The sequence below is a fragment of the Octopus sinensis genome, linkage group LG18 (genome assembly GCF_006345805.1).
Source record: "Octopus sinensis linkage group LG18, ASM634580v1, whole genome shotgun sequence".
NCBI lineage: Eukaryota > Metazoa > Mollusca > Cephalopoda > Octopoda > Octopodidae > Octopus > Octopus sinensis.
The window spans coordinates 7,555,224-7,576,803 of NC_043014.1; the positions used below are offsets into that span (position 1 = coordinate 7,555,224).

A 21,580-nucleotide genomic window follows, 5' to 3' on the forward strand; every position below is an offset into this window, starting at 1 on the left:
GACATTTGTACATTACTGCATATACTCTATACGCACTTTCTGACAAGTTGTGGTGCACCTGAGCACTGTATACAATAATATCATTATTATTATTATTGAGGCAGACTTATCAAGGTGCTACTTTGGCGTGTGATCCACAACTTCAAGGCTGATTACTTTACGTTGCAGAATTCACGACTGCGAAACGTGTGTAATCTACATGCTTATTTGAATTATTATCTTGTTTATTCTTGGTTTCTTATTATTATTTACGAAAACATAAATGAAACATGGCTTTATTATTATTATTATTATTAAAATAGTAATTTTGAAAACATAAATTTACAATGCTAAGTTCAAACACAAGAATTTGCAAAAAAATCTGTAACCAACATGTTAATCCTTCTGATACCAACCTGTTTGAAACTGGCTCTAGCTCTGTAGTACAAACGTTTTGTTTTCATAAGTTTTGGATTAAAATCTTCCACCAAACCGTAGTCACAATTTATGTTCCTAACACTAGCTTAATGATACCTAAGTAATTTTACGAAATTCTTTGTTATATTTAAAATTAATTGAAAGAAACACAGAGCATCTCAACAGAAATATGGTAACAAAAGGCTTAAAATATATATAATAGAGAAACAATTCTTAATCCTTTTGATACCAACCAAGCTGAAACCGCCTCTGGCTCTGTAGTACAAATGTCTTGTTTTCAAAAGTTCTGAATTAAAATCTTCCACCAAACCGTAGTCACAATTTATGTTCCTAACACTAGCTGAATGATAACAAAGTTATTTTACTAAATTCTTTGTTATATTTAAAATAATTGAAAGAAATACAGAGCATCTCAACAGAAATACAGTAACGAAAGGGTTAAGTGTTTTTAGAAATTGATAAATGAACTAAAAAAATAACCTAAAGTAATCTCCCTTTAAGTTGTAGATCACATGCCAAAATAACACCAGATTTTCTATGGTTGAATGCCTCAACTGCTCCCACACTTAATGGAGAAAGAATTTAGAATTGTCTTGTAGTGTAATCAATACACAGTAAAAAGCATAGGCGTAGGAGTGGCTGTGTGGTAAGTAGCTTGCTTACCAACCACATGGCTCCAGGTTCAGTCCCACTGCGCGGCACCTTGGGCAAGTGTCTTCTACTATAGCCTCGGGCTGACCAAAGCCTTGTGAGTGGATTTGGTAGACGGAAACTGAAAGAAGTCCGTTTTGGGCAAGTGTTTTCTACTATAGCCTTGGGCCGACCAAAGCCTTGTGAGTGGATTTGGTAGACGGAAACTGAAAGAAGCCCATCGTATATATGTGTACGCGACTATGAGGATTTGCAACCCCAACGTAAAACTTATAATGTAATACATGTCCTTGAAGTAGTAATTGTACGCGGCTGAAGAAGGCCATAGACACACATTTACATCAATTATGTTATAAACCGTCTAATAAAGGCCCGAAACATATGTACCACTAAATCCTTTGCATTATGTTTTTATCTTGATATATACACTCTATCATCTACACCACTAAATGGTATATACAGGTGCTAACAATTATCAAGTATTCACCCTGAATTTTTGTATATATATATATATATATATATATATATATATATGTATGTATGTGTGTGTGTATATGTCTGTCTTTGTTCCCCTAACATCGCTTGACAACCGATGCTGGTGTGTTTACGTCCCTGTAACTTACCGGTTTGGCAAAAAGAAACCGATAGAATAAGTACTAGGCTTACAAAGAATAAGTCCTAGGGTCGATTTGCTCGACTAAAGGCGGTGCTCCAGCATGGCCACAGTCAAATGACTGAAACAAGTAAAAGAGAGTAAAAGAGTAAAGAGGTACACGATGGCAACTGGATAGGAATGGGGACTTTTCAAAAGATGTGTGGGGCACAAAGATCCTTACCATAACTATTATATTACTTTGAGGTTGTTTCTCAGCGATTGTCTGAGCAATCTTCATGATTCCTTCAGAGACTTCTTCAGCAGTGTGGTCATGGTTGTTAGTTCCAATCAAAATAACGATTATCTAGAAAAGAAAAGAGAGAAATCAATAATGGAAACTGTAAAAAGCCCATCGCATAGGGGCGTGTTTGTGTGTGTGTGATGTTTTTACTTTTGTCTTGTGCAAGCACTAATCTTTATATATAAAATTGAAGTTGTGTGTGTGAGACTCTGTCTCCTCTGATTTAGATTCCTAACTACTCCCACATTTTGCGATGCAGTTTAACCAAAAGCGGGTATCTTATAGTCATCATTCATATCGAGCCCTTCTGGGTATTAGCGCACGTCTACGATGAATCTACGATTTAAAAAAATTTACAATCATTTTTCCGCATTTTTAATGATTTTTGCTTGGGTTATATAAGGGGAGTAACTCTCCAAAAATGCTTATATAGTTATTTCCCTTACAAACCTGAGCAACGCCAGGCGGTACTGCTAGTTGTTAACAAAACTCACCATTTTTTGAAACGGTGTCGATTGTTTACAATCCTCCAGAAAAGCAGGAGCGGTCATTCAGGTTGTTTGTTGTTTGAAGGACTTGGAAGAAATATTACCTTCCTTGCTTGCAAACATAAAAAGCATTGAACCATAGGAAGGTCCAGCCTCAAGTTTTATCTGACTCATGCGGGTATGAAAAAAATTACCGTTTACAAATCGTAACAATCATCATCATCATCATCGTTTAACGCCCGTTTTCCATGCTAGCATGGGTTGGATGGTTCGACCGGGGTCTGGGAAGCCAGGAGGCTGCACCAGGCTCCAGTCTGATCTGGCAGTGTTTCTACAGCCCTTCATAACGCCAACTACTCTGAGAGCGTAGTGGGTGCATTTTACATGCCACTGGCACAGGTGCCAGGCAAGTCAACGGCAACGATCGGGTGATCCTTTTTATGTGTCACTGGCACGGAGGCCAGTCGAGGCGGCACTGGCAACGGCCACGTTCGGATGGTTCTTTTACATGCCACTGGCACAGGTGCCAGGCGAGGCTGGCAACGGCCGCGATCGGGTGGTCCTTTTTATGTGCCACCGGCACGGAGGCCAGTCGAGGCGGCACTGGCAACAGCCACGTTTGAATGGTGCTTTTTACATGCCACCGGCACTAGTATCACAACTACAATTTCCATTGATTTTTGATTGATTTCGATTTCACTTGCCTCAACAGGTCTTCGTGTCATTGAAAATATTTCACAGGCAAAAAAAATGAGAAAATGCGTGTGTGTGTGTGAGTATGTATGCATGCAAATATGTATGTTTGTGTGTGTGTAAGCATATGTATGTGTATGTTTGTAGATGTGTCATGTGTGTTTGCAAGTACGAGTGTATGTACGTCTGTGTGTGTGTATATTTGGAGGTGTGAGTATGTGTATATGTCAGTAGTTCTCTGTGTGTATATGTATGTAGGTATGTGTTGGTGTGTGTGTATATATACATATATGCGATGAGCTGGCAGAAACGTTAGCATGCCGGGCGAAATGCGTAGCCGTATTTCATCTGCCTCTACATTCTGAGTTCAAATTCCGCCGAGGTTGACTTTGCCTTTCATCCTTTCGGGGTCGATAAATTAAGTACCAGTTACACACTGGGATTGATATAATCGACTTAATCCGTTTGTCTGTCCTTGTTTGTCCCCTCTATGTTTAGCCCCTTGTGGGCAGTAAAGAAATATATATATACATATATGCATACACACTCATATATACAGAGACACATGTAAAAAGCACCTTTTGAACAGTGGGCCTCATGGGGGAAATGACAAATGACAGACCTTCAGCAAAATGCTGTGCTTGAGTAGAAGACCCATCAAACCAAGTGAAATCATAGTTGTGGCGGATGCTGGTGTCACGTAAATGGCACCCATGTTGGTGGCACATAAAAGCACCCATTACTCTCTCAGAGTGGTTGCTGTTAGGAAGGGCATCAAGCTGTAGAAACCATGCCTAATCAGACTGGAGTCTGGTGCAGCCTTCCAGCTGACCAGCCCTGGTCAAACCATCCAAAAAAATTTTTTTTGTTTTTGTAAAATCTCAGAAAATAATTAAAAATTCACATTTTTTTGTCAAATTATTTTGTTATATTTGTCTATCTATCCAACTGTAGACATTTTAAATATTTCACTAACTTTTTGTTATAACTTGGTAAAAGGGTACAGATTTTGCCAAAAATTGCCAAATTTGTTCCCACAGTCTTCCTTATTATCATCATCATCATCATATAACGTCCGCTTTCCATGCTAGCATGGGTTGGACGATTTGACTGTGGTCTAGTGAACCAGACTCCACTCTGATCAGACAGTGTTTCTACAGCAGGATACCCTTCCTAACACCAACCACTCCGAGAGTGTAGTGGGTGCTTTTACGTGCCACCGGCACAAGGGCCGGTTTGGTGGTACTGGCAACAGCCACACCCAAATGGTGCTTTCTACATGCCACCTGCACAGGAGCCAGTCCAGCGGCACTGGTGACGACCTCGCTCGAATGTTTCACGTGCCACCAGCACAAGTGCTAGTAAGGCGACGTGGTAACGATCACGCTCGAATGGTGTGCTTAACGTGCCATCTTGTTGCTCTGGCAACGATCTCACTCGTATGGTACTCTTAGCGCTCCACTAGCAACGGATGCCAGTCACCGAGTTTGATTTCGACAGAGAACCATATGTATGTATAAATGTGTTTACCAAATGAACTTACCTTCGGCTGAATGTCATTCAGTTCTCCATTACATAGCCTCCAAAGCAGGTTCTGTGTCTGGTCACCTCCAATACTAAAGTTCAATGAGTGCAGCGGTTCAAACATCTTGCACCAAACCTGAAATTATTAAAGTAGAGGGTGAAATACGTCAAATGTTAACGAGAGGGTGAGATACGTCAAAGGTTAACGAGAGGGTGAGATACATCAAAGGTTAACGAGAGGGTCAGATAGGGCAAAGGTTAACGAGAGGGTGAGATACGTCAAAGGTTAACGAGAGGGTGAGATACGTCAAAGGTTAACGAGAGGGTGAGATACGTCAAAGGTTAACGAGAGGGTCAGATAGGGCAAAAGTTAGCAAGAGGGTCAGATAGGGCAAAAGTTAGCAAGAGGGTCAGATAGGGCAAAAGTTAGCAAGAGGGTCAGATAGGGCAAAAGTTAGCAAGAGGGTCAGATAGGGCAAAAGTTAGCAAGAGGGTCAGATAGGGCAAAAGTTAACAAGAGGGTCAGATAGGGCAAAAGTTAGCAAGAGGGTCAGATAGGGCAAAAGTTAACAAGAGGGTCAGATAGGGCAAAAGTTAGCAAGAGGGTCAGATAGGGCAAAAGTTAACAAGAGGGTCAGATAGGGCAAAAGTTAACAAGAGGGTCAGATAGGGCAAAAGTTAACAAGAGGGTCAGATAGGGCAAAAGTTAGCAAGAGGGTCAGATAGGGCAAAAGTTAGCAAGAGGGTCAGATAGGGCAAAAGTTAGCAAGAGGGTCAGATAGGGCAAAAGTTAGCAAGAGGGTCAGATAGGGCAAAAGTTAGCAAGAGGGTCAGATAGGGCAAAAGTTAACAAGAGGGTCAGATAGGGCAAAAGTTAACAAGAGGGTCAGATAGGGCAAAAGTTGCAAGAGGGTCAGATAGGGCAAAAGTTAACAAGAGGGTCAGATAGGGCAAAAGTTAACAAGAGGGTCAGATAGGGCAAAAGTTAGCAAGAGGGTCAGATAGGGCAAAAGTTAGCAAGAGGGTCAGATAGGGCAAAAGTTAACAAGAGGGTCAGATAGGGCAAAAGTTAGCAAGAGGGTCAGATAGGGCAAAAGTTAACAAGAGGGTCAGATAGGGCAAAAGTTAGCAAGAGGGTCAGATAGGGCAAAAGTTAGCAAGAGGGTCAGATAGGGCAAAAGTTAACAAGAGGGTCAGATAGGGCAAAAGTTAGCAAGAGGGTCAGATAGGGCAAAAGTTAACAAGAGGGTCAGATAGGGCAAAAGGTAATGAGAAAGAAGATGGAAAGAAATAGAGAAGGAGAGACAGAGAATAACTTATCCGTCCATTTTTGCTGCATGCTATCATCACTCACAATCATGAATAATGAGTAAAGCTGTCACTCTGTCCGTTATGAGGGTTCCAGTTGATCTGATCAACAGACCAGTCTGCCCATGAAAGTAACATGCATATAGCGGAGCACTCCACAAACATGCGTACCCTTAACCCTTTTGATGCCAACCCGCTTGAAACTGCCTCTGGTGCTGTTGTACAAATGTCTTGTTTTCCTAAGTTTTGAATTGAAATCTTCCACCAAACCTTAGTCACAATTTATGTTCCTAACACTAGTTTAATGATAACTAAGTTATTTTACTAAATACTTTGTTATATTTAGAATTAATTGAAAGAAACACAGAGCATCTCAACAGAAATATGGTAACAAAAGGGTTAGCATAGTTCTCACGGAGATTTAGTATGATACAGAGTGTGACAAGATGGTTGGCTAATATCCGTGCTTGGGTATCCAGTTAGAAAGTCTAATAAGAATTGTTTCAAATTGGACCCTATGTGGGAGGAGCCAGAGGATTCTACGGCCATATCCTCCCAGCAATGGAAGGGGGTGGAGAAGATGAATGGATGGATAGATGTTACACATTTTTGTTGGATTCCCCAAGCATGACCAACTGAGATTATGGCCATCATCTAATCATCTCACCCAAGGCCTAGCCCTGGGTGTCCTGCTAGTTGGCCTGGCTTGAAGAATCCGTCTTGTAACCCTTTCCTATTTCTTTACTACCCACAAGGGGCTAAACACAGAGAAGACAAATAAGGGCAGACACATGGATTAAGCCGATTATATCGACCCCCAGTGTGTAATTGGTACTTATTTAATCGACCCCGAAAGGATGAAAGGTAAAATCAACCTCGGCGGAATTTGAACTCAGAACGTAGCGGCAGACGAAATACTTATTTCTTTACTACCCACAAGAGGCTAAACACAGAGGGGACAAACAAGGACAGACATACTGATTAAGTCGATTATATCGACCCCAGTGCGTAACTGGTACTTATTTAATCGACCCCGAAAGGATGAAAGGCAAAGTCAACCTTGGTGGAATTTGAACTCAGAACGTAGCAGCAGACGAAATACCTCTAGGCATTTCGCCCGGCGTGCTAACAATTCTGCCAGCTCGCCGCCTTTTATGTAACCCTTTCCTGTGACATTCCAACCACATGAATGGCACTCTAATGATTTCAAAACTTGAAAGAAATGTAAAGGAACTGTCTGGAACAGGTTGGGTCTTTTGCACTGTTTGGGTGCAACACAATTTCCTTCTTTGTTTCCAAAAACTACCGGCGTCAGGAACAAGAAAGCAACCTTAGAAAATATGACACTTTATTTCGTTATTTACATAAAGAAGGTAAATTGGTAACCACTTGGTGTCGGTACAACAAGACTGAAGTTAAACATGTGTAAAGATAAACCTCACAAAAACTCCAGCAGCAACAGAGCCGGTCAAATCCCAAGCGTCTGGGACAGGAGAATAGGCTGATAACACGTTGAAACACGTCTTCTCTCTTCAACGAACACCATAGAATTCTCGTTCCCAGTTTTTTAGCGCATGTGCTTTAGGGAACTTCCTTGGGCCTTTCCAGAAGGTTTCAGCCCCGCACACGCCGCACACCGAAGAATGACGTCACTACAGACACATGACTAGTCTTGTATAAAATCTGAACAAACATGTAAGCTTAAATGTACAGTTCCCATATATTATGGACCGTTTTGACAGGAAAGCATGGAATTAAACATCTGTATAAGCAGAAGACTCTTAGAATTTTGAAAAGTACAGTGACAAAAAGCATTTGTTTTGAAATGCGTTCACAAAAAATAAAAAGGGTTGAAACAAATAGGCGCAGGAGTGGCTGTGTGGTAAGTAGCTTGTTTACCAACCACATGGTTACGGGTTCAGTCCCACTGCGTGGAATCTTGGGCAAGTGTCTTCTACTATAGCCTCGGCCCGACCAAAGCCTTGTGAGTGGATTTGGTAGACGGAAACTGAAAGAAGCCAGTCGTTTATATGTATATATATATATATTTATAGGCGCAGGAGTGGCTGTGTGGTAAGTAGCTTGCTAACGAACCACATGGTTACGGGTTCAGTCCCACTGCGTGGAATCTTGGGCAAGTGTCTTCTACTATAGCCTCAGGCCAACCAAAGCCTTGTGAGTGGATTTGGTAGACGGAAACTGAAAGAAGCCAGTCGTTTATATGTATACTAGCAGTATCGCCCGGCGTTGCTCAGGTTTGTAAGGGAAATAACTATAAAGCATTTTTAGAGAGTTATAGCCAAAAAATAGCAAAAAAATGGAAAAAAATTATGGTAATTTTTTTTTTTTTAGTTAAAAAAGGTGGAGTTGCGTCCCCTAGACAGTTTGTGGTTCGTGTTTCTGATTCTCGACCCCATGTCGAATTTATCGATTTTTTCAGAACTGGGGGAACTTTTCAAAATTTTCGCTGCGTTAGTTTTGAATTATGACATTGGGCTATGTGTGTGTCAAGTTTCATCAGAATCGGTTGAAATCCGTGGTCAGGGTGAGGGTACAAGCAAACAGACACACAGAAACACGCACAGACAAACTGCCGTTTATATAGAGAGAGATATATATATATTTATAGGCGCAGGAGTGGCTGTGTGGTAAGTAGCTTGCTAACGAACCACATGGTTACGGGTTCAGTCCCACTGCGTGGAATCTTGGGCAAGTGTCTTCTTCTACTATAGCCTCAGGCCAACCAAAGCCTGTGAGTGGATTTGGTAGACGGAAACTGAAAGAAGCCAGTCGTATATATGTATATATATATATTTATAGGCGCAGGAGTGGCTGTGTGGTAAGTAGCTTGCTAACGAACCACATGGTTACGGGTTCAGTCCCACTGCGTGGAATCTTGGGCAAGTGTCTTCTACTATAGCCTCAGGCCAACCAAAGCCTTGTGAGTGGATTTGGTAGACGGAAACTGAAAGAAGCCAGTCGTATATATGTATATATATATATATTTATAGGCGCAGGAGTGGCTGTGTGGTAAGTAGCTTGCTAACGAACCACATGGTTACGGGTTCAGTCCCACTGCGTGGAATCTTGGGCAAGTGTCTTCTACTATAGCCTCGGCCCGACCAAAGTCTTGTGAGTGGATTTGGTAGACGGAAACTGAAAAGAAGCCCGTCGTATATATGTGTATGTATATATATATGTGCGTGTGTGTGTTTGTGTGTCTGTGTTTGTCCCCCTAGCATTGCTTGACAACCGATGCTGGTGTGTTTATGTCCCCGTAACTTAGCGGTTCGGCAAAAGAGACCGATAGAATAAGTACTGGGCTTACAAAAGAATAAGTCCCGGGGTCGAGTTGCTCGACTAAAGGCGGTGCTCCAGCATGGCCGCAGTCAAATGACTGAAACAAGTAAAAGAGTAAAAGTAAGAGTAAACAGAATTTTGGAAGAGAACAATTTTCAGAGTGACTTCCCTTTGAATTTTCTATGCATTTATATGTAAAAGCATCTAAACAATAAAATTAACTATGACCCTTGATGGTGTAATGTGGTGTAAAGTGAGCATTAGGGTTTTCTCCCTTTTGTTTCTGGAACCAATTGTCTTCAGTTTACTCTTTACTCTCTCTCTCTCTTTTACTCTTTTACTCGTTTCAGTCATTTGACTGCGGCCATGCTGGAGCACCGCCTTTAATCGAGCAACTCGACCCCGGGACTTATTCTTTTTGTAAGCCCAGTACTTATTCTATCGGTCTCTTTTGCCGAACCGCTAAGTAACGGGGACATAAACACACCAGCATCGGTTGTCAAGTAATGCTAGGGGGACAAACACAGACACACAAACACACACACACATATATATATATATATACATATATACGATGGGCTTCTTTCAGTTTCCATCTACCAAATCCACTCACAAGGCTTTGGTCGGTCCGAGGCTATAGCAGAAGACACTTGCCCAAGATGCCACGCAGTAGGACTGAACCTGAAACCATGTGGTTGGTAAACAAGCTACTTACCACACAGCCACTCCTGCATATACAATTATATGTCTAAATGCATGTTGCTCAATGTCTGTGTGCATATATGCATGGGAACATCTGCATGCTTACATGTATATGTCTTGACCATTCACCAAAAGATTGAATAACACAAATCTCTCTATATATAAACGGCAAAATGTCTGTGTGTGTGTGTGTGTCCTTTATACAAATCCACAATTTTTCAGTTAGAGCACTCGCACTTTCTATGGTCATTCAAAACCGTCCAAGTGTGGTCGTGCATATCTTTACATTTCCCCAGTCACCCATCAAAGCCATTAAAAAAAAGTGACTCTTAAAAAGTCACTCTTAAAAGTCACATTAAAAAGTGACTCTTTTTACTCTTTACTCTTTTACTTGTTTCAGTCATTTGACTGCAGCCATGCTGGAGCATCGCCTTTAGTCGAGCAAATCGACCCCGGGACTTATTCTTTGTAAGCCCAGTACTTATTCTATCGGTCTCTTTTGCCGAACCGCTAAGTGACGGGGACATAAACACACCAGCATCGGTTGTCAAGCAATGCTAGGGGGACAAACACAGACACACAAATGCACATATATATATACATATATACGACGGGCTTCTTTCAGTTTCCGTCTACCAAATCCACTCACAAGGCTTTGGTCGGCCCGGGGCTATAGCAGAAGACACTTGCCCAAGATGCCACGCAGTGGGACTGAACCCGGAACCATGTGGTTGGTTAGCAAGCTACTTACAACACAGCCACTCCTGCGCCTTTTGTGAATTTTCTATCCAAAACCCAATCAAAATACCTGAAACTTGATACGCCAATTGAATGCCAGCTAGCTGTATGTAATTGGTCGGAGATTTGGACAGTACTCGCGTGTATGTGCGCACGCACGCAGCTGTATATGCATGCACTAGCACTATAACCCGGTGTTGCCGGGTCATAGTTCTAGTGATAGATAAAAAAACAGGAATGCAAACACAAGTGGCTAAACTGGGGTTCCTTCAAGGGGTTCCTGAAGTAAAGTTACTTGACGGGGTGCATAGCTTTGAGTAGTTCAGGGTGTCTGTCCATTTCAAGCAGTGATTTCTCTGCATTGGTACGATGGTACCATAGACACGTGATCAAAATGTCGCAGGAAAGAATCGCAAGGTGGATTTTCTTCAAGCTGAACCAAATGGCAGAAGACCTAGAGGCAGACCAAGAACAAGATGTTTGGCTAATATCCATAGTCATGGCGGCGTTGCCGGGTCATAGTGCTAGTTTGTAATAGAAAAATGCAGAAATGGTATAAGAAATGCGATTCCTGAGAACAAGGAATGAGAAGGAAAACGTGATCTTCAAACAGCTGTTTTTTTTTACTTGTTTCAGTCATTTGACTGCGGCCATGCTGGAGCACCGCCTTTAGTCGATCAAATCGACCCTGGGACTTATTCTTTGTAAGCCCAGTACTTATTCTATCGGTCTCTTTTGCCGAACCGTTAAGTGACGGGGACGTAAACACACCAGCATCGGTTGTCAAGCAATGCTAGGGTGACAACCCCCCCCCATATATATATATATATATATACGACAGGCTTCTTTCAGTTTCCGTCTACCAAATCCACTCACAAGGCATTGGTCGGCCCGGGGCTATAGCAGAAGACACTTGCCCAAGATGCCACGCAGTGGTACTGAACCCGGAACCATGTGGTTGGTTAGCAAGCTACTTACCACACAGCCACTCCTGCGCCTATTACATATATATATATATATATTTATTAATAAATATAAGGTAGCAGAAAATTCTAGAAAATATTCTCCGCTACCAGCGGTTCAGTGAGAAAGAAAAGATAGTCAAAAACTATATAATATACATTCAAAGATATAAGGAATGGCCATAATAGGACATTCGACTCACTAGAAAGAGCAGCCAAACTCAAACCGCTAATAGTTGTAGTTCTGAAACCGAAAGAGAAATAAATTTAATTTAATTAATTTGTTTACTAAAGTTTGCCGAAACTATGCATAGTCCAGAGATGGAAGGGTAAACGTTTTACAACTATTAGCGGTTTGAGTTTGGCTGCTCTTTCTAGTGAGTCGAATGTCCTATTATGGCCATTCCTTATATTTTTGAATGTATATTATAGAGTCTTTGACTATCTTTCCTGTCTCGATGAACCACTTGTAGCGGAGAATTTTTTCTAGAATTTTCTGCTACCCTTATATTTATTAATAAATACATATATATATATATAATATATATATATATTATATATATATATATATTATATATATATATGTATATATGGAGATAAGCATTTCTTGATAGCTTTCATATATTTCAATACATATTCAAACATCAGATAATTTAAGAAGCAACAGAGTTGGATTACCAGCTGAAAGAGCAGGAAAAATGTGGAATTTGGAGTACAGGAAATTACGAACAGTTCAGTTGTGATGTATTAAAAATAATCTACAGGTGCAGGAGTGGCTGTGTGGTAAGTAGCTTGCTAACCAACCACATGGTTCCGGGTTCAGTCCCACTGCGTGGCATCTTGGGCAAGTGTCTTCTACTATAGCCTCGGGCCGACCAAAGCCTTGTGAGTGGATTTGGTAGACGGAAACTGAAAGAAGCTGTCTCGTATATATGTATATATATATATATATATATATATATATATATATATATATATATATATATATATATGTATGTGGCGTGTATGTTTGTGTGTCTGTGTTTGTCCCTCTAGCATGCTTGACAACCGATGCTGGTGTGTTTACGTCCCCGTCACTTAGCGGTTCGGCAAAAGAGACCGATAGAATAAGTACTGGGCTTACAAAGAATAAGTCCAGGGGTCGATTTGCTCGGCTAAAGGCAGTGCTCCAGCATGGCCACAGTCAAATGACTGAAACAAGTAAAAGAGAGTAAAAGAGTACATTTAAACACCAAGTTCTGTAATTCATTGCTTCTCAGCGAATCAAGAGAAAGTAACTTGTTTCAGTCATTTGACTGTGGCCATGCTGGAGCACCGCCTTTAGTCGAGCAATTCGACTCCGGGACTTATTCTTTTGTAAGCCTAGTACTTATTCTATCATTCTCTTTTGCCGAACTGCTAAGTTATGGGGGCATCAAGTGATGATGGGGGGACAGACACAAATGCACACACGTATATACTCCTTTACTTGTTTTAGTCATTTGACTGCGGCCATGCTGGAGCACCGCCTTTAGTCGAGCAACTCGACCTCGGGACTTATTCTTTGTAACCCAGTACTTATTCTATCGGTCTCTTTTTGCCAAACCGGTAAGTTACAGGGACATAAACACACCAGCATCGGTTGTCAAGCAATGCTAGGGGGACAAACACAGACACACAAACACACATTGTTTTTTTTTGGGGGGGGGGGGTTGTGTCTGTGTGTGTAAAAAAGTGCTGGGGAACTGTGGAAGAGGTAGACCCAGGAAGACAGGGGACGAAGTGGTGAAGCATGATCTTTGAATGTTGGGCCTCACAGAGGGCAATGACCAATGACCAAGACCTTTGGCAACATGTTGTGCTTGAGCAGAGGACCCATCGAGCCAAGTGACATCAGTCATGGCCGATGCCAGGGTCACGTAACTGGTACCTCCACTGGACCCTCGTAAAAGCACCCATTCCACTCTGTAAAGTGGTTGGCGTTAGGAAGGGCATCCAGCCATAGAAACCCTGCCAAATCAGACGGGAGTCTGGTGCAGCCACTCAGCTTATCAATCCTGGCCAAACTGTCCAACACATGCCAGCATGGACAATGGACATTAAATGACGATGTTTTTCCATGCTGGCATGGGTTAGATGAGTAGATCATTGACATGCTTCACAAGATGCCCTTCTTGTTGCTAACTCTTATTCATTTAACACTTCATTTCAGATTGCTCCAGTCCACTCAGCTGGCAAAAGTGAGTAATCTCATGATGGACTGGCGTCCCATCCAGGTGGGGAATATACACACCACAGAATCTGGGAAACTGACTTCATGTACTTAGGGCTCAGGATGGGATTCGATCTCTTTGGGTTTTTTTTCTTTTTACATACTATTGGTCTTGCTTTACTAAACTACTGCATAACAGGGATGTTAACAAACCGACATTGGTTGTCAACCAGTGTGTGTGTGTGGGCGGTGGAGGGAGAGAGAGAGAGACACACACACACACACACACACACACGTACGCACAATGGGCTTCCACACAGTTTTTGCCAACCAAACCCACTTGCCAGATATTGGTTGATCTGGGGCCTTTCTAAAGGAACATTTGTGCAAGGTGCCCTGCAGTGGGACTGAACCTGAAACCACATGATTGCAAAGTGAGCTTCTTAATCACACTGTACTGAAAACTGGTTCAAACCCAACATTTAGTTTTAAGATATTTTTGGCATTAGGAAGGGAATCCAGCTATAGAAAAACCATGCCAAACCAGACTGGAGTCGGGTGCACCCGTACAGCTTATCAGTGAAGGCGTGTGGCTTAGTGGTTAGGGCATTCGGCTCGCGATTGTAAGGTCATGAGTTCGATTCCAAGCGACGTGTTGTGTCCTTGAGCAAGACACTTTATTTCATGTTGCTCCAGTCCACTCAGCTGGCAAAAATGAGTTGTACCTGTATTTCAAAGGGCCAGCCTAGTCACACCCTGTGTCACGCTGAATCTCCCTGAGAACTACGTTAGGGGTACACGTGTCTGTGGAGTGCTCAGCCACTTGCACATTAATTTCACGAGCAGGCTGTTCCGTTGATCGTATCAGCTGGGACCCTCGTCGTCGTAACCGACGGAGTGCTCCCCATAGCTTATCAGCCCTGGTCAAAGCGTCCAACCCATGCCAGCATGGACAATGGATGTTAAAGTGATGATGATGGTTTCAAGTTTTTTTTCCTTGTCATTTATAGTTTTTCATAGAATTCTTTATAATGTTTAATTTCTTTTCCATGTTTTTAATAAATCAATATTTTTCTTGCCATATTTCTTTTAAATTAAATTCTTTTATATTTGTACAAAAATGCAAAAAGAAAAAAGAAATCAATATTTTCATTCTTTTTGTGTTGAAAAAAACTTTTTCCAGTCAAAAAAATCAATAAGCTTCGTATTTCTGTTCCATTTTATTTTTCTCATAAATAAAAACAGATGCTCCGTCGTCGATGTTTTATTAATCGTAACCTTGTCATTTGACTGGCTGTGATTAAAAAGCTATTAAGTTTCTTGGGCTGGTTTTCTCTGGATTTATTGATCTATCGGTTACTCAGATAAATAAATGAATAAAAATCGACTAATCAGGGAAGGAATAATGGTAATACTCGTTGCAGGGCTTCTCAGACTGGCGAGGCTGATGCTTGGTTCAAACATCTGTAGGTTGGTGCCTATTGAGAAAAATATGGTTAGGGATGGGGCCACAGAAGACTGCAGTTCATGAAGGGAAGAACAAGAGCACAAAGAATTGAGTACAAGGTTTATAGGAATTCTATGGGAATCTATAAATGCCCCAAAAAAAAAATGAAAAAAAACAAACGAACTTGGTGGCTGTGTGGTAAGAAACTTGCTTCTCAACCATATGGTTTCAGGTTCAGTCCCACTGTGTGGCACCTTGGGCAAGTGTCTTCTATTATAGCCTTTGGCTGACCAAAGCCTTGTGAGTGGATTTAGTAGATGGAAACTGAAAGAAGCTCATCGTGTGACTGTGTGGTAAGTAGCTTGTTTACCAACTACATGGTTCTGGGTTCAGTCCCACTGCGTGGCACCTTGGGCAAGTGTCTTCTATTATAGCCTTGGGCTGACCAAAGCCTTGTGAGTGGATTTGGTAGACGGAAACTGAAAGAAGCTCATTGTGTGTATGTGTGTGTTTTTGTGTGTCTGTGTTTGTCCTCCCCACCACCACTTCTTGAGAGGGAGAGAGAGAGAGAGAGAGAGAGAGAAAGGAATACAAGGAGAGGGCAATGTGAGGAAGAGTTAGAAGAGAGAGAGTATGCAATTACCGTATTGACTTGTGTACAAGTCACACCCCAAGCTTAGATTTAAGTCAAATCTTTATATATAAAAGTGAGGTTGTGTGCTGTCTGTCTCCTACGATTTAGATTCCTAACTACTCCCACATTTTGCGGTGCAGTTTAACCAAAACCGGGTATCTTATAGTCGTGATTCATATCGAGCCCTTCTGGGTATTAGCGCGCGTCTACGATGAGTCTACGATTTTAAAAATAATTCACCATCATTTTTTTCCATTTTAATGCATATTTTTTTAATATAAGGGAAGTAACTCTCAAAAATGTCTACGATGAGTCAACGATTTAAAAAAAAATTTACCGTAATTTTTTTTCCATTTTTAATGCATTTTTTGCTATTTTTTGGCTATAACTCTCTAAAAATGCTTTATAGTTATTTCCCTTACAAACCCAAGCAACGCCGGGTGATGCTGCTAGTCTTGGTATAAAATATTTTCTCCTCAGTTTTCACTTTGCTCTCTGTGTAACTCAAACCCCTATTTTTTTTTCCAGATCATGATGATGATGATAAAGTCCAGTATAAAACTGCAATTTATACCCAAGTAAACGGGGTAGTTATCAAAGGTGTATATTCCGGGTGTGCTAGGTACGTGCTGCACACCCATCAAAAATGGTAAATCATCATCATCATCAGCATTTAACGTCCGCTTTCCATGCTAGCACGGTTTGACCGGGGTCTGGGAAGCCAGGAGGCTGCACCAGTCTCCAGTCTGATCTGGCAGAGTTTCTACAGCTTGATGTCCTTCCTAACGCCAACCACTCCGTGAGTGTAGTGGGAGCTTTTTACATGCCACCTGCACAGGTGCCGGGGGGGTCCGGCATCGGCCACGATTGGTTGGAGCTTTTAACGTGCCACCGGTACGGAAGCCAGCCAAGGCGGCGCTGGCAATGGCCACGTTCGGATGGTGCTTTTTATGTGCCACCGGCAGTGGAGCCAGTCGAGGCAGCGCTGGCATCGGCCACGTTCGGACGGTACTTTTTATGTGCCACCGGCACAGAAGCCAGTCGAGGCGCCGCCGATTATAAATATTAACCTTACTCATTAATTTTATCACAAATCTTAATGAAAAACTTTTGTTATATCCCTGCTTGAAACAACCACCATACGCCACTGGTAGATATTTGAGATGAACAGAGGGTGTGTTAGAGGCAAAGAGAAAAGAACCAGAGGTCTTTGTTGGTCAGAGATTGTTGACCAATGGTCAATGGGTCTCTTTGACTTTTGTTGTTATTGTTAAGCTGATCAAGGAATCATAGACCAGGCAGGTAGTTGTCTGGATGATGGAATGGGACCTTTATTCAGTCATAAAGGTGGTTTAGTAATATTTGAGGAAAATTTGGCTGCTATTACTTGCAGATCAACCAAATGTATAGCAATGTCCGTGTTAACTTGGAAAGTGACTTATGGTATGTTTATAGCAGTGAGTAGTACTCTCGGTAAGTGAGCAGCACTCCAGACATGAGTGGTACTCTGGACATGCGAGCTGTACTCTGGTGCAGGGCAATTAAGTTTTGAGAGGAGGGGCTAAGTCGATTACATCGGTTCAGCTGGTACGTATTTTAGTGACCCTAAAAGGATGAACGGCAAAGTCAACCTTGGCTGTATTTGAACTCAGAATGAACAGACGATCTGGCAGTGTTTCTACAGCTGGATGCCCTTCCTAACGCCAACCACTCTGTGAGTGTAGTGGGTGATTTTATGTGCCACCGACACAGGTGCCAGATGCGGCTGGCAGACGGCCACGATCGGATGGTGCTTTTTACGTGCCACCGGCACGGGGACCACACGAAACTGGCAACGGCCATGTTCGGATGGTTCTCTTACATGTCACCAGCACTGGTATCACGGCTACAAATTCCATTGATGTTGATAGATTACGATTTTGATTTTGATTTTCACTTGCCTCAACAGGTCTTCACAAGTGGAGTTTTGTGTCCCAAGAAGGAAAGGAATGCATAAGTGGGCTGGCTACATCCCAGGTGTAGGCCACGGGATTATGGCCTCACTTGTGCTGCCGGGTCTTCTCACTCACAGCATGTTTCCATAGGTCTCGGTCTCTAGTCATTTCCTCGGTGAGACCTAAAGTTTGAAGGTCGTGCTTCACCACCTCGTCCCAGGTTTTCCTGGGTCTTGTGCCTTCAATAATTAGACGAGCAAGATGCATTTTGTAATAAATAGAACTGACCAAATTAAGCGCTATCTTGACAGACTGTCTGTCTGTCTCAGGTTAGAAATGAAAAATGCAAAGAACGGAATGTCAGAATCTGGCATCTCAATATATGAACAGGAATGTCTTGCATTCCGTTTTAAACAAAAATGACGTCACCAGTTATTCCCGTTCATATTTTGAATTTCTGTATTCCTGCATTCTTTTCATTCTTCATTTTGAGAGAAGACGGACAATCTGTTACAATGTTGTTTAATTTATTCCATTCAATAAACAGAAATCAATCTTTGTTTATTATGAATTGCATTGTGCTTTTCTTATTGCTGGTTTATCTTTGTGAATAGTTACATTAGTCTTCCTAAATTATTGTTCTTACTATTTTTATTAAGACGCCTAGCTGGCAGAATTGTTAGCTTCCTGCTGGGTAAAAATACTTAGCAAGTTTCTTGCATTTGGGTCACCATTCTTTGGCGATGACTTACCTCAGTCTGAGCGAGATGTTGAAATATGGAATCGCCAAGGAATAAAACATCTGGTTCCTTTTCCACAGACTCACTGAGAAATCTTTCATGCTGAAAGAGAGAAGGGAGACAAACACAACGATCAATAAACTGAATCAATGCAGAGTTATGTGGGATGTGACAAGAGGAAAGGTCATACAGAACATTAAAAGATCACAAGTATAACAACAACAACAACAACAATAATAATATTCCTTTCTGCTCTAGGCCCAAGTCCTGAAATTATGGGGAAGGGAGATACTTGATTAGACTGACCCCCCAGTACTCAACTGGTACTTTTTTTTATCAATCCTGAAAGGATGAAAAGCAAAGTCGACCTCGGTAGCATTTGAACTCAAAACAAAGAAGTAATGTTGCTAAGGATATTTTACTGGTGTGATAACGATTCTGCCAGCTAGCTATAATAATAATAATAATAATAAATGCCCTGATGCAGTACCAGACAGTGGCTCTCATGGCTTCTGATCTTAACTGACTGGAAATGTTATCATGTACATTGTTTTGTCTTGGTATAAAAGATGGGCTACAGCAAATATTCTGCTCAATACCACAGATTTGCTTGTTAGTTGTTTGGCTTTAACCAGTTGAGCATGTCCCTTCGTGGCTGACAATATGTGCATCTCTGATCACGAGCAGAAGTAGTGGGGGAGCATCATAGCCATGTGTTGAGAGGGATTCTTTGGAGTTTGAATAGTTCACCTCTGGAAACATGGGTGTTTCTTTCAACATCCTTAAACAACCCTTATTCAGGGACCTTTTGAGCAGGATGGGTTACTCAACCAGAAGAAAATTCTAACTGGGCTCCACTTGCCAAGTCGTGCGCTGTTTCTCTTGATATGGGGACACCATGTCGCACACATATGGTTGTGATGCATGTGCCTGGTGTACCCTTATCAGACGGGTAGTCATGATGGGTATACTGGGCTTCGTATATTTTACCTTAGTGTCTCTTTGATGGCATGCACTGCTTTAATAATAATAATAATAATAATAATAATGATGATGATAATAATAATAATAATAATAATTCTTTCTACAATAGACACAAGGCCTGAAATTTTGGGGAAGGGGACCAGTCGATTACATTGACCCCGGTGTTTCACTGGTATTTAATTTATCGACCCCGAAAGGATGAAAGGCAAAGTCGACCTTGGTGGAATTTGAACCTAGAATATAAAAACTGACGAAATGCGGCTAAGTATTTTGCACGGCGTGCTAACGATTCTGCCATCTCTCCGCCTTAAAAAAAAATTAATGATAATAATAATAATAATAATAATAATAGATGGGTAGTCATGATGGGTATACTGGGCTTCGTATATTTTACCCCAGTGTCATTTTGATGGCATGCATTGCTTTAATAATAATAATCCTTTCTACTCTAGGCACAAGGCTTGAAATTTTAGGGGAAGGGACCAGTGGATTACATCGATCCCCAGCGCGTAACTGGTACTTAATTTATCGACCCCTCAAAGGATGAAAGGCAAAGTTGACCCCGGCGGCATTTGAACTCAGAATGTGAAGACAGATGAAATACTGCTAAGCATTTCGGCCCGTGAGGGCTTAATAGTCAACGGCAGTGCCAGGAGATCAAAATATTATCATGAAAGAAAGAGAAAAGATTGGTGAATATGAAGACCGGAGAATTGAGATCACCAAGATGTGACAGCCGCGAGAGTCAAATAAATGTTGTTCTTGTTGTTATTTACATCATTGGATTCAATAGCACTCATCATGAAGACACATCTAGACACTTTAGAAATTCCTTAAAATCTTGGGGCATCACAAAAATCGGCTTTACTTGGAAGTACACACATATTGTGCAACATCTTCAATAATCTCTCTATCTCTTATTATATATATATAAAGCTGAAGTTGTTTGTGTATGGCAGGTTTGGTAGCCTTCAACTAACACCATCTCCTCCAAGACCCTGCAGCGCAAGTTGACTAAAATTGAGAGTATGATAGAAGAAGGCTTGCTCTTCATTCCATAGAAGAAAAAATTTAAATCGGACCATGTTAACACCAAAAATTACTTACATCAAAAAGGTGCTTTTTTTCTATGAAAATCCCTATTTTTTACGATTTTTTTACTGCTGTGTCGCCATTTTTCGGTGTATTTCAACCAGAAAAATGTTCACTTAAAGAGAATAACAAGCTACATAATGCAAAATTTTTACTTTTCAAAAATTCCAATTCTAAAGGATTGAAACAAACCCGAGCAACGCCGGGCGATACTGCTAGTAATAATAATAATAATAATAATTTCTACTATAGGCACAAGGCCTGAGGTTTTTGTGGGGAGGGGGATAGTTGATTATATTGATCCCAGTACATAACTGGTACTTAATTTATCTACCCTCATCCAAAGAGGAAGAACGGCAAAGTCGACCTTAGTGGAATTTGAACTCGGATCGTGCAGACGGACAAAATACCACTAAGCATTTTACCTGGAGTGCTAATGATTCTGCCAGCTTGCAGCCTTCATAATAATAATAATAATAATAATAATAATAATGTTTCTGATTTAGACACAAGGTCAGCAATTTTGAGGGGGATGAGCATAAAAATTTAAAAGATATCATCAACATGTTCACTTTGACACCATTGAAAATATCATAACCAGCAAATCCATCATCACCACCATCACTACAACCAACATCATCACAATACACATACACGTATATACACGTTTCCTCCAAGTAAGTTTTTATATATATATATATATATATATAATTATATATATATATATATATATACACACACATACACACATATATGTATATATATATATATATACATACATATATGCACACACACATATATATACATTCATATATACACACACACACATATATATATACATGCATATATACACACACATATATATATACATACATACAC

At 41.1% G+C, this 21,580-nt stretch overlaps 1 protein-coding gene across 1 annotated transcript in view; it reads right to left on the reverse strand.

Annotated features, from left to right (window-relative positions):
* Positions 1 to 18,730, reverse strand: part of LOC115221590 (platelet-activating factor acetylhydrolase IB subunit gamma) — a 21,596-nt gene extending 2,866 nt beyond the window's left edge. The window contains exons 1-3 of the mRNA XM_029791792.2: positions 18,638 to 18,730; positions 4,689 to 4,805; positions 1,905 to 2,027 (exon numbers count right to left, since the gene is read on the reverse strand). Of these exons, the coding sequence (XP_029647652.2) occupies positions 1,905 to 2,027; positions 4,689 to 4,793 (228 nt within the window). The 5' untranslated portion in view covers positions 4,794 to 4,805; positions 18,638 to 18,730. The remainder of the gene's footprint in view (positions 1 to 1,904; positions 2,028 to 4,688; positions 4,806 to 18,637) is intronic.
* Between the last annotated feature and the right edge of the window lie 2,850 nt (positions 18,731 to 21,580).